Source organism: Syngnathus leptorhynchus, chromosome 5 (assembly GCF_054491065.1).
Source record: "Syngnathus leptorhynchus isolate UIUO chromosome 5, UIUO_Slep, whole genome shotgun sequence".
NCBI lineage: Eukaryota > Metazoa > Chordata > Actinopteri > Syngnathiformes > Syngnathidae > Syngnathus > Syngnathus leptorhynchus.
The window spans coordinates 15,127,171-15,146,490 of record NC_141199.1 but is presented as its reverse complement, the minus strand read 5'-3'; the positions used below and the strand labels follow the sequence as shown (position 1 = coordinate 15,146,490).

The 19,320-nt window shown below is 39.5% G+C and overlaps 2 protein-coding genes across 2 annotated transcripts; one reads left to right on the top strand and one right to left on the bottom strand.

The window, feature by feature from the left end:
* Window positions 1-196: 196 nt before the first annotated feature.
* On the bottom strand, window positions 197-8,940 carry pvalb7 (parvalbumin 7). The gene is made up of 5 exons (XM_085912279.1): window positions 8,857-8,940; window positions 1,495-1,563; window positions 1,023-1,152; window positions 833-942; window positions 197-599 (listed from the first exon to the last, which is right to left on the bottom strand). The coding sequence occupies exons 1-5, from the start codon at window positions 8,861-8,863 to the stop codon at window positions 574-576; spliced, it is 342 nt and encodes a 113-aa protein (XP_085768405.1). The 5' UTR covers window positions 8,864-8,940; the 3' UTR covers window positions 197-573.
* ncf4 (neutrophil cytosolic factor 4) lies at window positions 2,121-13,873 on the top strand. Its single transcript, XM_085912278.1, has 10 exons — window positions 2,121-2,993; window positions 3,286-3,370; window positions 3,451-3,610; window positions 5,001-5,071; window positions 5,563-5,690; window positions 6,237-6,285; window positions 9,477-9,575; window positions 10,847-10,998; window positions 11,318-11,383; window positions 12,652-13,873. Exons 1-10 carry the CDS (start codon window positions 2,962-2,964, stop codon window positions 12,860-12,862), a joined length of 1,053 nt encoding a protein of 350 aa, XP_085768404.1. The 5' UTR covers window positions 2,121-2,961; the 3' UTR covers window positions 12,863-13,873.
* The last annotated feature ends 5,447 nt before the right edge of the window (window positions 13,874-19,320 follow it).

Here is a 19,320-nt window from a genome sequence, read left to right as displayed (position 1 = left end):
AAACAAAATCTCATACTTTTCCTGGTTTTCTATTTTGTAAGACATGAAAGGTGATTCAATCAATTATTATACGTACACTTTTCTTATTTCAATGCTGATGGTGTATTTTAATATTCAACAGGTTTGTTTTGGAGGTAACAAGTAAAAAGAAATATCCATTACTCAAGAACTCTTTTATTGTCATTTCTTACTGTCTTCTCTCACTTTTTTGGTTGTGAATTTTTAGGCACGGATGAGTGGGGCTGCGTGGTGAAGAGCAAGATAATGCGGGGTGCACTGGCATGTGACCAAACCATAAAAATGAACAGTTTTGAAAAAGAATCATTTGGAATACAACAGCACTAGCACCAAGCCATCTTTATGAGCTCATCAAGAACGATTGAGAAGTACATTTGATACCCAACAAAAACATGTAACCCAAATCTGGTAACACCTCCCCATAGACGCTGCCTGTTTTCGTGGGTGAGCGGGTCAGGCTGGTCCATGTACGGCTTCTCCCGGTGAGGTGAAAGAAGTTTGATGGTGGCAGGTACAAACTATGAATTCAGGGAGGCGGAAGAAGAGGTCCTGCTTTTACTCATGCACCATCGCTTCAAACTCTGGTGAGCAAAAAAAAAACAACAAATGAGACAAAATCGAGAACTTGTATGCTACTGTGCGGAAAATACAGAGGAACCTCCAAAGTGGAACCCAATTGGGCCACTGAGACTTGTAGCCAGTAAATTCACCACCCCTGATTGTTTTTTGTTCTTTCGACTAACTAGGCTATGTTTCACATCAACTTGTACATCTGTCCTTCTATACGTTAGCATTCTGACACTCGTTCTCTCACCGTCAATTCCGATCTTGCCGTCGCCGTCCTTGTCCGCAGCTTTGAGGAACACTCTTGTCTCTTCATCTGTCAAGTCTCTGCCGTCCTTGGAGAAACCCTTCAGCACAAACCTGAGCAAGATGGAATGTTTCTCTGTGGTTGATTATGTTAAAAACAAAAAGAGCAGAAATCTTTTTCATGTTTGACTCACTTGAGTTCATCTTCTTCGATGAAACCGCTTCCATCCACATCAAGAACCCGGAAGACCTGCTTGACGCTCTCGGCTGACATCGCCGTCATTCCCACCAGGTCGAAGAACTTTTTAGGGTCGAATGTCTCTGCTACTCAGCGAAACAAAGAAGGCCGAAGAACATCAGCGTTAAGCTTACCCATAATTGGGCCAAGACCGCAAAGGCCTGTGGACCAGCATGTTGGACCTAAGAAACTGCGTAATTCATTTAGACAAACATAGTGCTTTGCTACCATCTTGTGGTATGAATAGGAAATTATAAAGGTATGGGTAGGAGGGGATTAATTTTCTCAACACTAAAGCCTCACTTTGGTTTCTCTGTATTTTTCCACAGTCTGGGTGCATTGCGGCACCGTGCTGCCTCTCATCGGTTGGTCTTGGTACTACAACAAATCACAATACTGAGAGATGTAATAATGTACACTAATCCAACCTGCAAAGGCATCAAGAGCTTTCTTGATCTCCTCCGCTTTCAACAGGTCCGTCATCACCATCCTGTCAGCTGGATGAATGGACATGCAGAGGAAATACAAGTTACGCAATACGTCGTGAGAAGTGTACACGTTGCCATGGCAACATACAAGACAAAGTATGTAGTGTTATGTTTTGAATCACTATATATTATTATTATTATATTATTTCATCAGGTTCATAAATCATTTTTGAAAAAGCATTTACTATAAGTGACTCATTAGCAGCTGTGGCTAACTACTCAAGCATCTTGAGTGGGAAGACGGAAGCCCCCCCCCCCCCCCCCCCGCCCCCCACTATTTACAGAATATGCACCGGCGCTAACAACGGTATATTTAGCGTCCACGCTACGGCCTCGGCATGTGAGGGCGGCCGTGGGCGCATTTTGAAAAAGGAATCCAGCAAGTTGTTGGCTGGTCGGCCTGTTACGCATCCAGCCTCTTATTATGTAATGACACAATAAATCGGATAAGCGACAAACTCTTGCAAATAATAACCATCAATTTGCAACACAAGTTCCAGACCCACACACAGTGAATATAGAAAGACATTTTACTTCTTTTATTTGACTTCTCCAACCCACTTTAATCCGATTTCCAACTTATTAAGACTCTCTTTTCATACACAATGTAAAGATTGAATGGCACCTTCCACAAGTGTCTGAACTTGTATGCGTTGTGTATTTGTGTGTATTTCTCCACATCTTTTCACTTGCAGTGTCACACACAGCGGCAAAACACTGTTTGTCCTTCACTTTGCATCGCATTTGATTCAACGCCAATCGTCAGTCACGACTGAGAAGCCTCACTCACGCATTTAAGCTGAGGTACTAACATCTACTTCTTTCAAAAAAAAATAAAAAAATTGCATCAGTTGCAAACTTAACGTTTCAAATCCACCTGTTCATTAATAAAGTCTAAATTTTGATTACAATAAAAGGTACTGTCTAGGAATAACACCCGTGCCTTGTTTTTGATGAACACTTAGGCCTGCTACGCCACTGTATTTGAATGTGGTGACTGGTGAGTATGGTGTAAAGTCTTTTTTGAGGTGATGTCAAAAATTTTATCACTGGCCAATATGATATACTATGTGTATAATTTTAAGACATTTTCTCCTCATAATAGTAATAATCAGAGTAAAAATAAAATAAGGTCTTGAAGTGATAATAATATTACATAAAGACTTCAAATGGGCAACGTCACATAAAAGTATGCACATCTTGAATGAATCCAAATATTTAATGTATTGCTTTTTTTTTGTATATAAAATTGAGCATCATGTTTTATCTATAGTTCCCTTTTTTTGGTTTGTTTGGAAAGCCCCGTGCAAAACACTTCCTGGTTGCCAGCCCCTCATTTCCTAATGCTGCTTTCCACTTCTCAGTCACACTTTGAAACATTTTGTTTGCTTTCTGACACCTTCGGCCATGTCGCTACCGCAGCAGCTGCGCTACGAGAGGTGAGTTTACAAAAGTGGTTGGGGTAGGCCACGCTTGTGTTATATTTCTTATTTCATCATTTTAAAATGGGGAAACCACATATTTCTTGTTTAATCATTTTAAAATGGGGAAACCACAGCAAACTATAGTTTTGTAAACTATATTTAAAATGGTGTTGGGTTAAATTCTAGAATGGCGGATGGTGACTCCAATATCTGCACCTTACATGAATATATTTGAAACTCTATGAATTAAGTTTATATATTTTATTTATATCATTGATTGTAACACAAAGTGTTTTCTATTTCCTAGTGACTTTGACCAACTGCCTAATAACATCCCCATCAGTGCCACAATTGCGGATATTGAGGAGAAAAAAGGCTTCATCGACTACTTTGTAAGTTTGGAGAAAAAAAAAAGCATGTTAGCATTTCAAAGCAACCAAGGAAACATCTTTGTCTTCCATTCACTGTGCAGAGGTTTGTTGTTGAGGTGAAAACCAAAGGATGGAGCAAGTATCTAATCTACAGGCGCTACAGTGAATTTTTCAGCCTGCACCAGATCTTGGAGTACAGATACTCTCCAGAGGATCCAGACAGACCTGGTCCCAACACCTGCGTGCTGCCCACACTTCCAGGTATCAGTTAAATAATCCCATCTCCGTAACGATTTATTCATTCTGTCATCCAGAAAGTTTTTTTTGTTTTGCTTGTGGGCCTGCTGTGTGCAAAAAGTAGCTTACGAAACAATTTCGGAGTTTGATTGCGAGCTGCTGGAGATGCGGCGCACCTGTTTGTGACACTGGGGCGTCCGTTAATTGCGCCACAGGATGCCGTTAAATGCTTTGTACCCAAAGTACACCAATGAAATCACTACGAATGGAGTTAAACGCAAAACTGTCGGTGTGTCACCGATACTTTTATCGGCAATAATGACTCAAGTCAATCAACTGTTGGGATTTTGCAATAATTGATTCACGATTAGCTCGTAATTTGTTAGTTTGCGAGCTTCGGTGTGTGTAGCATCGATTGCTTTCTTGGTGGTTCTGTCCGATGAAAAATCGACACATTTTGCTTTTTCATTTGATCGCACTTGTTTTTGTTTTTTCCCATTAGACACAAAGTCATTTAACAAAAAAAATCTCAATGTTGACCAATTTATCGTTTCAGACCAGTATTGCATTATCGCATCTTTATGAAATTCAAAAGTAGAAAAATCTTTCAAAATGTGCTGGTTTGAATTTCTGCTTCCTACTCACCATATCTTCTTTTGCGGAAATGGAATACATTATGATTTTAATCAGTCTCACCCACTGAATTGGGAGGTGATGATGAAGGTTCAACTTTTCTCCAAACTTTAGCATCTGCCACAGAGGAATCTGCTGCATGATATTAGAGCTGATGGATTTAATTGCGGAGCTCATCAAGATAGAAAGGGAAACCGAAGGAGAGACATGGGATGATATTATGTCGGGCGGCATGGGCGGAAAAAAATAAAAAAAAGGTCTTTGAGGACACTTTGAAAGAAGTCATCAGATAGCACAATGACTCTCTTTTGCCCACTAATTTTGTTTTAATCCAAAGTGTTTTTTTTCCAGCCATGTGGATTTTTTTCAAATCTAAGATGAAGGATTAGTCAAGACAATTTGATTCGATTCAAACGAACTCCTGTCACAGAGTTTCTGAGTCATTTATTGCTTGGGTGTGAATGAGAGCTTGAGGAGGTGGGAATTGATTGAGTGTGACCTTAACATGACGTAGTGAAATGGCTCTTCCAAGTTCTCAACGTAATTTTGTCTTTTTGGAGCAGTGGCTAACTCTAGATGGCCAATTTTGGGAGTAGAGGTTAACTGCCAACTTTCAACTAGGCTAGTTCAACAATTTCTACAGACCACCTGCAAATTGGCATTTTGCTGTCTTGTTGCCATTTTCTATTTTCCCCCTAACTTGAGTGACCTGCACGGTATTTATCTTGCTTTTTTTTTTTTTCCAAAGTACAATAATAAACTACATTTTCTTTGTCTCCAGGTAAAGTGTTCATCGGCAACAAACGGGAGATTGCGGAGAGTCGAATCCCTGAGCTGAACACGTACATGAAGGTAAACGCAGCGTTTGAATTTTTTTCGCTCCTGCTGCAACTTTACGTAGAAGTGGGCCGAAAGATGCTGTAGTAGGTGGATGGCGTTTACCGGAGCATCAGTTTGCAGATGAAGCTGCACACGTAGGCGTCTCTCTCTCGCTCTCTCTCGCTCTCTCTCTCTCTCTCTCTCTCTCTCTCTTTCTCTCTCTCTTTCTCTCTCTCTCACTCTCTCTCTCGCTCTCGCTCTCTCTTTCTTTCTCTGTCTTTCTCTCTCTCTGTCTCTCTGTCTCTCTGTCTCTCTATCTCTCGCTCTCTATCTCGACTTTTGACACGTTGCGTGCGGCCTAAAAAACAACAACGCGCAAACGAGTCGTCTTCTCCCACTCACTTGCCTGGCTCGTTTGGCCGCAACCTACATGGTTTTACTTTCCATCTTTTCCCGCTTCGCAACCTTCCACCTCCCTCGACTCCCACAACCCAATCCGATTCCTCCTCTCCTCTCATCCGCAGAGGCTGTTGGGCCTGCCGACATGGTTGCTGCTGGATGAGGATCTCAGGATGTTCTTCTACCAGACGGAGCAAGACGGCCAACATCAGCCTCGAGCGCTCAGGCGTCTGCGACCGCCTACCCGCAAAGTGTGAGCCCCTTAGTCCGTGTATGTCATGAAGCATCCCTGATAAAATTGCTAAAGAGTCAAAGAAGCATTCTCAGAATGATAAAACTTATATTGTGCTCAAAGTCATTAATTTAACGCAGGAGACATGAGTCAGGTCAACAACTTGCTCATTTATCTATAAGCCACACAGACATTAGTTTCATTTCAGTGACGGAGCTAGAGGGGGGTCTGCTGGAGCACTGACCTCCCCTGGCAGACCATATAATTCACTTTTTCCGGTAATTGTTTTTTACATTCCAACCCAAAGTCCCGCAGGCAACATATGAAGAATCTTTATCAGCATTTTCTGAAGAATTTCAGGGGCTGTAAAAAACAACAACTGGGTTTTGCATTCGTACTTCGATATTGTAAGGAAAAGCTTACTTCCTTATTTGTGATGACAGCTGTTATATACATAGCGTGTTTCATCAGGTGAACATGTAGTAAGTGGAAACTCTCTTAAGAGGAAATGATGCAAAATTTGACTCTCATTACTTCCTCCTAAATTTCATTTTCTTGACCTCTTAGGAAGACAGTCAAACCCAAACCTGACCTCTTCTCATCACCCAGGGCTGAGGTATATACACGCTTATCAATTGTCTTTATTTGTTATTGTTGCTATGGTTACCATCTCCATGGCCTCCCGCAACGTAACAACTGGACTAAATCCAGCTCGGTAGGGGGCGTAGACGCACAAATTCAAACGACAATATGTAGAAAGTAAACGTGACCAATGGCAACAGGTTCATTGGATCTTCTGCCATCTAATGGAAGAGCAATGGAAGATCATTTTTTCATGGTGTTCAAAAGTGGCCTGAATTCACGTGGTGCTGCTGCTTTTGTTCTAAGCGTACTTTGTGCTCTTGCAGAAACACTTTGCCAAAACTGCTGCCGCATAGAAATGAATGCATTAGAAAAAAAAAAAAATGGAGCATACCAAACCGTCTGCACACTTCAGCAATCTTTTATTGGCCTCTCTATAGTTCACTTGCCTCTCGCTCTCTCCCTCCCTCCCTCACTCTCTCTCCCACACTGGTGTAATCTACCCACAATGCTGCCAACCTACTCAACATTTTATTTCTGCTCCTTCTCTCCCGTGCATTTTCAGCAGCTCTTTGCTTGTCTCCAAACTTTCAGATTCCTCACATCTTATTCAGCATGCCAGAAATGGTGAGGATTCTTAGCTGTAACCATGGAAACATGGCTGACAGTTTCGAATTGGCCTGCAGGTACAGTCGTTAGACAATCCACCTAGTCAAATCTCCATCCAGTAGAGACCTCAGGAAAGATTCCTCTTTTGGCTTTTCTCCTAGGGAACATCAGCTCCCTCCTCACTGCCGCTAATCAAGGAGAGAAAGCTTTTTACAAGCTTGTTAGGGCGGGTAGGCGCGCCACTAATTGCTCAAGATGATTGCTCCTGTGCCCGAGCTCAACCCAGGCGTCATTTACAGTCGTTGCCTGCGCAAACGAATCGCGCCGGCGCAAAAGAGCTCAACTGCTCCATTCTTGCTAACCCTGCATACGTTTTCTTTGTTTTTTGCAAACGTTGATGGACTCCAAGGAAATCAAAGTCATCCCGTATACTGTCTTTTTGTTTTGCACTCTAGTGGCAAGTGATGTCAAATTATCGTTCGCAGTCAAATAATCTCTAACAAAAAAAAAGTCTGGATGGAGTTACTTTTAACAAATGGGAAGAAAAAAAATGCAAAAAGTAAAAATACTGTGCATTTTAAAATGTGTGCCTTTTTTTTACTTGCATATCAGCATTTTTACACAAATGTTGAATATTTAAAAGAATGAAATTAATAACGGAAAAAGCCAACATTTAGGAATTTGTTGGAGCAGAATTATTGTGTTTTTTTTTAACTGATACATTTTTTATACTTTTTTGATTGTGTCAGAATTTTGACACAAAAATTAGAAAATGTTAGTTACAAAAAAATGATTTTTAGAAAATAAAATAAGCAGGTGACAGAAAAATACAAACGTTTCACTTTTTTTGGGACAAACATATTTGTAAGTAAAAAGATAATAATTCAATTTGACGAATTGTGAACGTGTATGTTCAAAGATGAGGTAGTAAATAATAAACAATTTAATTTTAATTCATAACTCATTATTAAAATATCATCATTTTCACACCTAAAAATTAAAAACGCTTAAAAAAGTAAATACATTTAAAACAATATTCAACAAAACCATAAAATAAATGAATCTAATGACTTCAATTTAGATTCTATGTCTTAAATGCTTGTGTAACTGTACTTTCATGCTAAAAAGACAAAAATCCAAATATAATTGGACAAATATTCTGTAAGCATAAATACCTTTCATTTACAAAGTTAGCCATGTAAAAATAAATGAATAAAAAAAAGCAAGTAGCAAGGGTTTTTATGTTTTAGTTTTTTTTTTTGCTTGCGGTCGTCATATGCTACTAAACCAAGCAAATCAAACTCTAGATTTAGTGAAAAAAGGCAATTAAGTGATTTTTGTTGTTGTCCGCAGTATCGCCACCAAAACAAGCACATTACACCCAGAAAGCAACTCGAGGCTACAAGAAAAGTTCTGTGCAAAGACATTCTTACTTCAAGTTCCAATGTGTCTCTTATACTTAGTTTGTGTGTGGGAGTGTTGGTGTCAACACGGTCAAACTAATCTGATAGTTAATCCAGATTTCTCATTCTGTTCACACTGGGATTAAAATCACGCACGCACACACGCACAAAAGTCTTGTTGACCCATCGTGCAACACAACACGACATGATTTAAAGACACAATAAATACTGCAGTATTATTTTTACCTTTTTGAAAACACTTAGAATTATCAATGAATCCCTGATATTGCATAAATGTAACAATTTGAGTCCTTCGATACAGTCGTCAAATTTTTCCTCGGCACGTACAGATCAATATGAAGTATTCATGACCTGTTGAATAATTCAAACAATTCATTTTTATTTTTTTTTACTTTTTTTTTTTCATGCATCACTTTTGACGGTGACGTGTTGCGTTTGGAGTGATCGGAATTTTTACAACTGACTAAAATTAACAGTCACCAATTAAACTGTGTGTGTTGATACGAACGCGCATACACAATAGCATTTTATAATAGTTCCACAGATGATAAAAACGAGACAAAGTCGCTCACCACACATCGTCCCGTGAATTTGATCCCGATCTTCCACACTCGCTGCAAGCCAAGCGGACAGCAAAGGCAGCAGTGATCTGTCAGCCCCTCACCTCTGTTTAAATTTGACTATTCCTACCTCCTCCTCCTCTTCTTCTTCACCTCCCTCCCACTGCTCCGTTTTTTTTTTTCCTTTTGGGGGGGGCAGCTGAGCCACTGCTGTGCGCATCATCTCGTCGCGGCTCCTTCCGTGCTCGCTGCTTGTTTGGCTCGGTGATGCATATATTTAAAAATGTTGGATTGTTTTCCGAGCATGCCTGCTGGTTTGCTTGTATCCTCTAAGATGGTGGCAAATACTTTTACCATTGTGAACTTCAAATATTTTTTTGCAGTTATATATATATATATATATATCGTATATATATATTTTATTTTATATTTTATATTATATATTTATATATACAGGATATATATATATATATATATATATATATATATATATATATATATATATATTTATATTTAATAATATATATTACATAATACACCTACGCACATGTGGAATTGTTAGCTGAGCTAACACGAAACAATTGTAATTATGAAACAAAGTTCAACTTCAACTGTTTCTTCTCTTGCACCAGGCCATGTTTGACTTTTGTGGCAGTAGCAAGGCAGAGTTGAACCTGAAGAGAGGAGACTTGATCTTCCTGCTGCATCGAGTCAACACCGACTGGCTGGAGGTACGTACAGTGCAGTGCCAAATCCTAAAAAAATGTGGATGGCATTTAAGCAAGAAAATGATGATTTGAAGAGTGATGTGACATGACTCCTTCTCGTGACTCGCTTCAAGTAAGCCTTTTGATTAGATTGACGATTCACAAACTTTTTATATCAGGTGTCCCCTTAAAATATCCTTGATGCTCCTTTACCAAAAACATTTAACTGCAGTAACAGTAGGCTTGTTGTTTATTAAAAATGAGGTTGCAGTTGCCACCGTGATATCTCTGTGCTTATGCAGGAAATGAAAAATAATGTTAAATAAAAAATGATATCAAAATAAATTGTTTTTTTTTAAAATGAAGTAAAAAATGTAAATGTATAAATAAAAAATCAAAACTTCAAATAAAAATAATTGAAATTAAATCATAAATAAATAACAAATCAAGTCAATTATCAATTAAATAAAAGAAAGAAAGAAAATGTTAGTTAATAACTAAATTCAGATAAATATTTCTAACGAACAATTCAACAACACAACAAAATCATTTGAATTCAAACGTAACAAATACATAATTTAATTGGAGGGAAAAAGAAACGTTAAAATACGTCATTTAAAATGTGTCACATATGTCAATGTTTAAAGACAAAAGCTTAAAATTCAAATGTATTGTGCCCAAAAGTGAAATATTTTGTATCTGAACAAAGAAGTCGTGCTTAGTGTGCAGACGCCAATAAAAGCTGCTAAAAAGATGAAGTAACAGGAGGTGGGTGCAGTGAGGGGGTGACAAAGCCATTGTGGAGGATGCTCTTATCTTCGTCTTATTTTTACCTTCTGACTGCTCCGCGCACAGATCCAATAATGCTAATGGAAAATGTCATAATATGTTTATTGCGTCATCTCAACATACATTTAGAAAACACAATATTGGAATGTGGTTGACTCGTTTTTTTTCCCGACTTGTTAAGAATATTTGAATATGACTTACAATAACATTATTACATAAAATAATAATATTATTCAAAATCAAATAATAACTGTTCTATTTCTGTAATTTCCTAAGGGAAAAATAGTTTCCATTTCCGTTCACTTGGTAAGTCAAGCAGTGTTTGGAAAAGTGATAATTGCTTTATTTACTTATATAAATATTTATGACTACTCACACACTGAAGCGTAGTTAGCCAGGCTTACATGCTAATTGTCATTTATCGTGCACGAGCTAATTAGTCAGACTAACACGTCTCCGGGTGCAAATTCCTCACATTTGTCTCCGATTGTTATTATTTGCCACAGGGCACGGTCAACAACCAGACGGGTATTTTTCCACAATCCTTTGTGAAGATCATCAAGCCCCTCCCGGAGAGTGAATCGGAGGGCGAAGGAGAAGGCCACACCTACAGCTGCCTGCGATGCTATCTGCTCACCCCTTCTGGAATCCAAACCAGGTACAATTACATCATTTCTATAATATGGTTTCATCTATCCATCCGTCCGTCCTGATGTTTCCACTTTGGCAGCATACCTATTATATATTTATTTATATTTTGCTTACTATTTTTACTACAGTCAAACTTCTACATAGAAATTTAATTCGTTCCGGGACCTACTTGAAACGTGAAATAGTGGTATGTTGGATCAAATATTTCCATAAGAATACACTGCAATTTGTTTAATTCGTTCCACAGCCGAAAAAAAAAACGACGATAGCTTAGCTTAGCTGTTTTTTTTTTGTGTATTTTGTAATGTCTGCGTGTCCACTTGCAGGGACGTGTGCGTTCAAGAGGACCTCAACATCCAGCCAACACACAAGGAGCTGATGTCTCGGATGAGGTAATTGTTGTTCTACGCATTTCCAAAAGATAAAGTGTGAGTTCCATGCAGTCTCTGTCTGCTTCCGCACAGTCAAAGTGTATGGGCCTCTCCCACGCTGTATTTAAATGGAATGAGCTGCTTCCATTAAGTCAGCTGTGTTCACTCCCACTACGGCGCAAACACCTCTTTCTAGTTGCGCCTGTCTATGAAAATATCAAATCTTTAATCGTTCAGCCCTACTTTTAAGTCTGTAAATATTTAGTATATACATTAAAACAACCATCCTTGAAAAAAAAAAAAAACTATGGAAAAATATATCAATCTCACTCGCGTTGATTGAGCTTCTAAGTTGGTGCCTACCAATCGCCGGTGTTAGGGTTGATTATGTTGGAATGTAGACTAGAATTATTAACTTTGTTTAAACCTTTTACCTTTCCTTGACTCTGAAAGGTTTAACCATTCAGTTGTTGAAACTTTCCAAATGGTGTGGAAACATTCTTGCTTAGTTAGTCATCTAAAATGCTCCACTAGTTTCTGTTTCCACCACCATGTAAAACAATGAGCTGGGACCCCTCTGCACTGATTAACCAGTTGCTGAGGTGACCACCAAATCAACTTATTTTCTCACTTTGCAAGAGACCAAAGGCAGACTTTGTTTGAACATCACTGTATGTACAGTGACAAACAATTTCTCCACTTGCAAGTGCTCAAAGGGCATACTGTCTCCCGTGTGGTTCTTGCAAATAAGTTCGAGTGAGCGCCACTCTAAAAGCCGGCGCCCATCAAATGAGCTCTCAAGGGACCTTCTCCACCCTCAAGCTCCTTCGTGGTCTCGTCACGCAGCGACGCAGCAACATGCCCGCACGCAATACAACAGCGTAGTTGCTCGTTAGCTGCTCAGCAGCACTACCGTGATTCTAACACTGGCCAAATTTTATTTTATGAATCTAATTTAATTGTATTATTTGTAATGTTCTTCCACTATTTGTACACTTTTTTAATTTGTATAGTTTTTAATTTTTTTGAATAATTTCTTGCTTGCTACTTCACTTTTAGCACCATTCAGATATGTCCCAAAAATATTTTTTCTATATTTCAGATGTATTTGCCAGTGTGTATGTTAAGGAAAAAAAAAAATCCCCCTCATAAAAAATGGATCTCCAGTCTAAAAATAAAAAGAACGAGGGGAGTAATGTGTTAGCGAGCATCATTAATCCAATGTGAAATGAGTTCATTGTTTTCATCTCCATGGCAACCGCTGCATTGAAGTATGTGTGTGTTCTCAGGGACGTGTTCAAGGTGGGTGACATTGCGCTGAATTACCGCGACTACGAGGGCGACCTCATCCGCATGCTGGATGACGACGACGTGATGCTGATGATTAAGGAGAGTCGAGGTCAGGCGACGGGGGCGGTCCAGAGGCCTTTCAATCAGTTTCCGTGGGAACTGCTCGTCACCATGGCCTCTGACCTCTCCGTTTACAGTGCGGAAGGGTGATGTTTGTACTTTGGATTTTTTAAAATTTTCTTCACCATTTTTTTTTTTTTTTTCAAGACCACAGAATGGAGACTTTTGTCTTTGTATTATGCATTCAAAAGATTTTGTTGAACTTAATTTCTGCGTAATTAATTTGATAATAACATTATTTTTCATGTACGTACAGAAGAATCCTTGAACTCAATGTTCAACATATTTGTTTGACGCAAAATGTTGGGAAAACTTTGCCTCAGCTCTCAAACAAAGCTTCGGAATCTGACCCAACTTATCTTTATACCAGCAATCTTTCAAACCTATTACAACTTCGCAGGACTCAACCAAACAAGCACTGGTGCAGAAACTCTGGAAAATTCTCAGAAATTCTAGGACATTTTTGGAAAATGTTTCAAAATGTCTAGGAAATTTTAGGAAATTCTAATTTCATAGCAAATTCTAATTTATCAGAAACTAACAATTGATCCACCAAAAATAAACTCATTTGTTTCCAACAGTGTTCCCACAATATCCGAAACATGTATTAAGTCATCTCCATTTTTCAGCACACAGAACCCAGAAAGCGGAATATTTCCAAAAACGACAACTTTTTGAGGCATAATGACCTGCAAAAGAGCCAAGATTCAAGTACTGTACTTTTCATAACTTCTTTCAGCGATATTTATGCAAAACAGCCACCTTGCAAAATGTGTAAAAAAAAAAAAAAAAGCCTGCTTTGACAGGTGGTTGAAAATGAGATGCTGACAGTCACAAAGCAAAAGTACTATAAACAAACTAAAGAATGAAATTTCGGTAGAAATGTGTGAATGCAAAATCCACTTTTTTACTTTTATATACACGTACATTTTATTTTGCACCTGGAGTCTCCTGGATTGTAGAACGTTTTAATCTAATCCACAGGTGTCAAACTCAAGGCCCAGGGCCAGATACGGCCCGCCACATCATTTTATGTGGCCCGCGAAGACAAATTGTGCATCGAATTCCTGTGTCATTGCTAGAATTGCAACATACAATGGATTTCTACTCTTGATATCTTTTAATCAATCAAAACATGTTTCTTGCTAACTCCTCTAAAGCAGGATCCCAAATAATAATTTGTTGAAGTCCCAAAATAAGGTCCCTGGGTGCATGAAGGCGTAAATCGATGTTTTGTCGCGTGTTAATGGGTTTCATCTTTGCGGAAGAGATGTTTTTTTTTTTTTTTTTAACAGCACACGTGGATGCGCCCGTTGTTTTACTGTCGTTACGATTAATGTGAAAAGTAGCGAAAATCGAGTCTACGTTTAAAGAGCGCAAACACATTGGAAAGCCACGCGGCAACTTGAAGGAGTTTACACGACCCTGCTTTGTGTTCATTCACTTGAAATCCATCCATCCATCCATCCATCCATCCATCCATCCATCCATCCATCCATCCATCCATCCATCCATCCATCCATCCATCCATCCATCCATTTATTTTAATAATCTGAAATGTGTCAATTTTCCCCAGGCTTCTGTGCTCGGTACTTTTATGAATTTTATGAATTTTCAGCATCAACGGTACATTAGCATTTGTGACACAATGTCACTTTCACATTTGTCTGCCATCTCTCCGTAATGAGCGTCGCCCTTCGGTCTAATGAAGCTGCTAATGAATGTCATCAGGTCATGCTTGCTTGTGACCTGCCAAGTACTTATTTACTGTCAAGCACCTGCAAAACATGTTTCCAATGCATAAGTGGGACGATAATTAGGATGTTTTATACAACATGTTGATTTTATGGTTCAGGATTGAAGCGGTTCAGATTCTAATGAATTGCCTCGACCATTTACAATAGGTCAGAGGTGACACGTTATGTTCAAAACTCCCAAAGAATCCCGTATCACATTACATACGCTTAACACTGCCTATTTTTGTCTCGTTGAAATTAGAATTATCCTGAAGAGGCCTAAAATGCTGCATATGACACTATATAAAATAATCAGTTCAAGGAAATACATGAACTGACGCATCTCGTCTAAGAGACAATCTTTGTATGTATGAGAAGCTGATTTAGGTTACGGGTACACTTTTAGGACATTTATCCAAAAAGTCAAATTGTCCGTTTGCTGTTTTATTTAAAGGGCAAATCTAAGATAGGTTTCAAATTATATTTGGTGTTTTGTCCGATGCTCAAAAATGTCAAATTCACATTCTCGTATACTGTAGTTTTGCGAGTACCCCAGCAGGGGCACTGTTGGGTTGAATTCTCACCAGAATGGCAAAGTTGGATCAAATCAAGGCAACACGTGCCTTGAATGGATCTCTGCTGTCTTCACATCCTCCTCTTTTCCACCCTGGCTCTTCTTTAACCTCGCCGCCTTCTCCCTCCCACTTTTCTCTGGCTTTTTTTGGCAGCGCCGAATAATATTCCACCCTCGCTTGCCTAACAACAGCACGCCTTTAAGTGGCGCCACTGCAGATTGAATTCAAAATGCTTTCTGGATGCAGAAGAGGATTACAGTGAGGCATTTTGAGAAAGGTCAATCCCACCGTTACCGTACATTTAAAAATTCATCTTTTTTCATAAGAAGCACAACAGACTTTTGCACCCCCGTCAAGTCAATGTTAACCTCAAAGAAATATTGCCTAGTTCTTTATGTATTAAATTTTCCACAAGATGTTTAGGAGTTTTTGTAATATGAATTTAGAATTTACACATTTCCTCATGAGTGTACATTGCCGTAATTTGACTTGGAAAATTACATTTTAAAAATGTCAACTTTTTCGTTTCAATAACTAGATTTATACCTCTGGAAATTATTTATTAGTTTTTAGGCTTTCTCTGTACTTTCACATATTGAACAAGCGGGGGCGCTGTTGATGCACTTTTGAAATGCGCTCATGAAGTCCGGATTCCATGCTGAACAATTTGTCATTTCACTTTTTTATCTGTTTTCAATAAGTCAATATTATATTATATTATATTATATTATATTATATTATATTATATTATATTATATTATATTATATTATATTACACACACATACTGGGCGCCAGTTCTGAAGATGCGAAGGAGGCACAGACCGCCGACAGTCCGTCGTCTCTTGCTTGACCTGAGACGTTCGTGTGAGGATACTCAGTCAGCACTGTATGGTTGGGACTTCTCCTTTTACTCTCAGTCCAAATCTGCATCCCTTGAACTAAAGACTATTCAAAAGTCCTAAAAATTAGTTTATGGGGATTAGTGTAAAGTGGACAAATACTTTGTGTGTTTGTGTGTGTGGGGGTGCTGAGATTAAAGTGACTTCACTGTGTAGTTTGTAGTAAGGATTTATATGAAAAGAGCTTAGCGATAAAACACACAAAAGTGATTGACGCAGTGTCTTTTCGCTGCCTATTAATAAATAAATAAATAAAAATATATGTATATATACATGTGTGTGTGTATATATATATATATATATATATATATATATATATATATATATATCTCGAAAGTGGGACAAGGCACTCCTGAGATGTTGAAATGATCTCCCTGTCATTGTTAGCATCTGCGGAGCGTCTTCAGTCTCCAACCTGGCGTGACCTTGACGCCTGCCCGATTGGCGAGCGTGCGCGCCGCCCCCTCTGGTTCCGTATCCATCATTTTTTGCTTATCGCTCTTCCGTTTTTTGTTCCACCTTTGTCTGTCTTTGTCTTTCGTCCGCCGTGTTGGATGCACCTTCCCCCCCACCCCCTTCTCCCAAAGCATTCTTTTGCTCGGAACACGGCTTTGTGAATGTTATCTCGCTCGCCGCTTCCCCCTCCAAAGCCTTCTGCTGCGTTGGCATCGGAAAAGAATGAACGCCTTTGAACCTCAGCCACTTTGTTTCTTGGTGGCGCGTAATCAGGGGCTTTGACTGTGCACGCTTCTTCTGCATTTGATGGGGCTGACTTCCTTTCTCCTTTTTGGATTTTTGGATTCTGTCCCAAACTGCCCCCCGAATCACTTCAAAATCTCTTGAACTCATCTTGCCGTTAAAAACAGCTTACACGTCGTTTTCATCCATCTTCCGCTTTTCTGGGGTCAGGTTGTGGTGGCCATCGGTTTAGCAAACCCGAACTTGCTTTCCCTCAGCTACTTCATTCAACCAAGAGACAGTCTCTCCATTTTTCCTGGGTCGCCCTCCAAAATACATCTGAACCAGATTCCCGAGCCGCTCCAGTTGACCCCTCCGAGATCTCGTGGAGGAAACTCATTTCAGCATCTCGTATCTGTGATCTGGCCAAAACCCGCATCTCCCGACAAGAGGCGAGGTAGAGAACTTACAAAGAAATAAAGCCAATCTGAATTTGGTTGCTAACCAAAACGGCAGCACCCGGCAAAGCATCAAAATGATCTTAAGCACTGCATTTTATTGATATCCCATCAACCTCCCAGCTCAAAGATCATCGAGCAGCACCCTCACAGCTACTGTTGCTACAAAACAGTTCTCAAATTGTGAATTTGGCTCACGTGCCAGCTATACATGTCGGACAGCCATTCTGTGTACGTTTGGATTCAGTCCAGTAATAATTTCTCATGGGAGAAACAGCTGGAGAAAGATGATTACGATAGTGTTCTGGTTTCTTTCGCAACGTTTATCCTTCAACCTGCACCGCGGCCTTCTTTTTAAACGCACGTTGAGATGCTGGCGGTCATGTTGATGTAGACACGAGGAAGGCTTTCGTTTTCAAAACATCCTGAGGAGGGAAATAGATACAGTTCTTGTCTGTAGTAGTGTGTGAGTGTGTGTGTGTGTGTGTGTGTGTGTGTGTGTGTGTCTGTCAAAAGTCAAAAGTTCACGGCTCCCCCATGAAAACACGTCGGCAGAAAGATGACGGATGACTTTTTGAGCGTTTGAAAGATGAAGCCACGCAACAATTCCAATCGTTTTGAATTCCACCTAGCGTGAGATAAGCAAGGCAGTTCCATTCTAAGGTTAGAGGGGACGTACAGTAGATATCAAAACGGATTTTTCTGATATAAAACATTTAGACCAACTTACCGTTTTGGCCCGAATATAAGACGACCCCGACTGGAAGACGACCCCCTCTTTGTCAAGACTCAAGTTTGAAAGAAGACTTTGTCTAGACCCTGAATGTAAGACGACCCCCCCCCTTTTTCAATTTTATTTCAATGAAAAAAAAACTCGTCTTATAGTCGGGGCAATACGGTATTTCGTTTCAGAACCCCATGCTCGGGAATACAAGCGATGTGGCCTGTGCATGTTTCTCTGCCACTCTCTGAAGAGCGCTCAGTCTCCTTTTCTTCTGACATCTGGATGGGAGAGAAACAGCTGCGTGTGCAGCAGTCCCCCTCGGAATTTACAATCACATGGACACATTTCCGCACCTAACCCCTCATCTTTTATCTGGCCGTGTCATCCCAAGCTTTCCAACAGCTTGTTCGGAGAGAACGTTCTGTTGCTCTATTACATACTTGACATACAGTTGGGATTCATTTTTGAAAATGCAAAAAAATGTTTACTATTACTCAACAGTCTCAAGTTGTAATAACAATTGTCTCCACTAGATGGCAGACGTATTTCACCAGACTAGATGAGTCTCAACGAAGAAGAGAAAGTGTGTTCTGGCATCTCAGCAGGCCAAGAAAAAGATCAAATCGGAGGTAGAGAATGAAAAAAATAAAGTTTTATTGCCATTCAAGTTTGTGCATGGTGGAGGATGAGAAAGATAGCGAAAGATGGAAGAGCAAAGATGGATGAAGAGGAGAGAGATTGATGGAGGGAGATTGCAGAAGCGGGGAATGGAAGATAGATTGAGGAAGAGGCGAGGAACGAGAAGTACTAATGGATGATGGGGGCAGAAATTAGATTCAGAAAAAGAAATACACTTGGAGAAAGTATGACTGCAGAAATACAATATTATACTTGTATAAAAATATACATTAGGTGGACATATATAAATCTAGATAGACAGCCAAACAGAATCTATTCTCATGCTCTGAACCAATACAATCTATTATTGTGTTAGGCCATTGTTCCAACTCTGGGGCTCTCCCTCCGTCACTCGTGTAAAAGTTGGAATTTGAGGCACTTCCTGTGTTTTGGTCACATTGCTAAGGTAGCACTTCCTGTCTGAGAGGCTGGAAAATACACAAGCCCCAAGCACAGATATGACATCAACAACAAAATCGGTGTTTGCTATTATCATAGAATTATTTGGTGCAAGTAAAATTTGTGGTAGTGTTGTACAAAAAAGGTGACGTCCAAATCGTAAGAGTGAGTAGAACCTGGAGAGATGAGGTCGTGTTAATAAATAAAATTAAAAAAAATAGATTTGCAGGAAATGGGCAAATGGAAAGATTTCCTAACATCCAGCACTTAAATTCAGATTTTTCACCATATCTTGTTGTCACGTTGCTCTCTGATAGCCCCCTCCCCCTTTTTCTTTCTTCTGACAATCATGTCAAGGTCCACAAGTCCACTGTGCCGCCCGTGACAGTACGGAGGGACA

Excerpts from the sequence above, each read along its gene's own strand:
- ncf4 (XM_085912278.1), top strand. The coding sequence starts at position 2,962 with ATGTCGCTACCGCAGCAGCTGCGCTACGAGAG. Across the intron at positions 3,371-3,450 it reads AAGGCTTCATCGACTACTTT|AGGTTTGTTGTTGAGGTGAA; the intron begins GTAAGTTTGGAG and ends TTCACTGTGCAG. Across the intron at positions 5,072-5,562 it reads AGCTGAACACGTACATGAAG|AGGCTGTTGGGCCTGCCGAC; the intron begins GTAAACGCAGCG and ends TCTCATCCGCAG.
- pvalb7 (XM_085912279.1), bottom strand. Across the intron at positions 943-1,022 it reads ATCGAAGAAGATGAACTCAA|GTTTGTGCTGAAGGGTTTCT; the intron begins GTGAGTCAAACA and ends CATCTTGCTCAG. Across the intron at positions 600-832 it reads CGGCAAGATCGGAATTGACG|AGTTTGAAGCGATGGTGCAT; the intron begins GTGAGAGAACGA and ends TTTGCTCACCAG.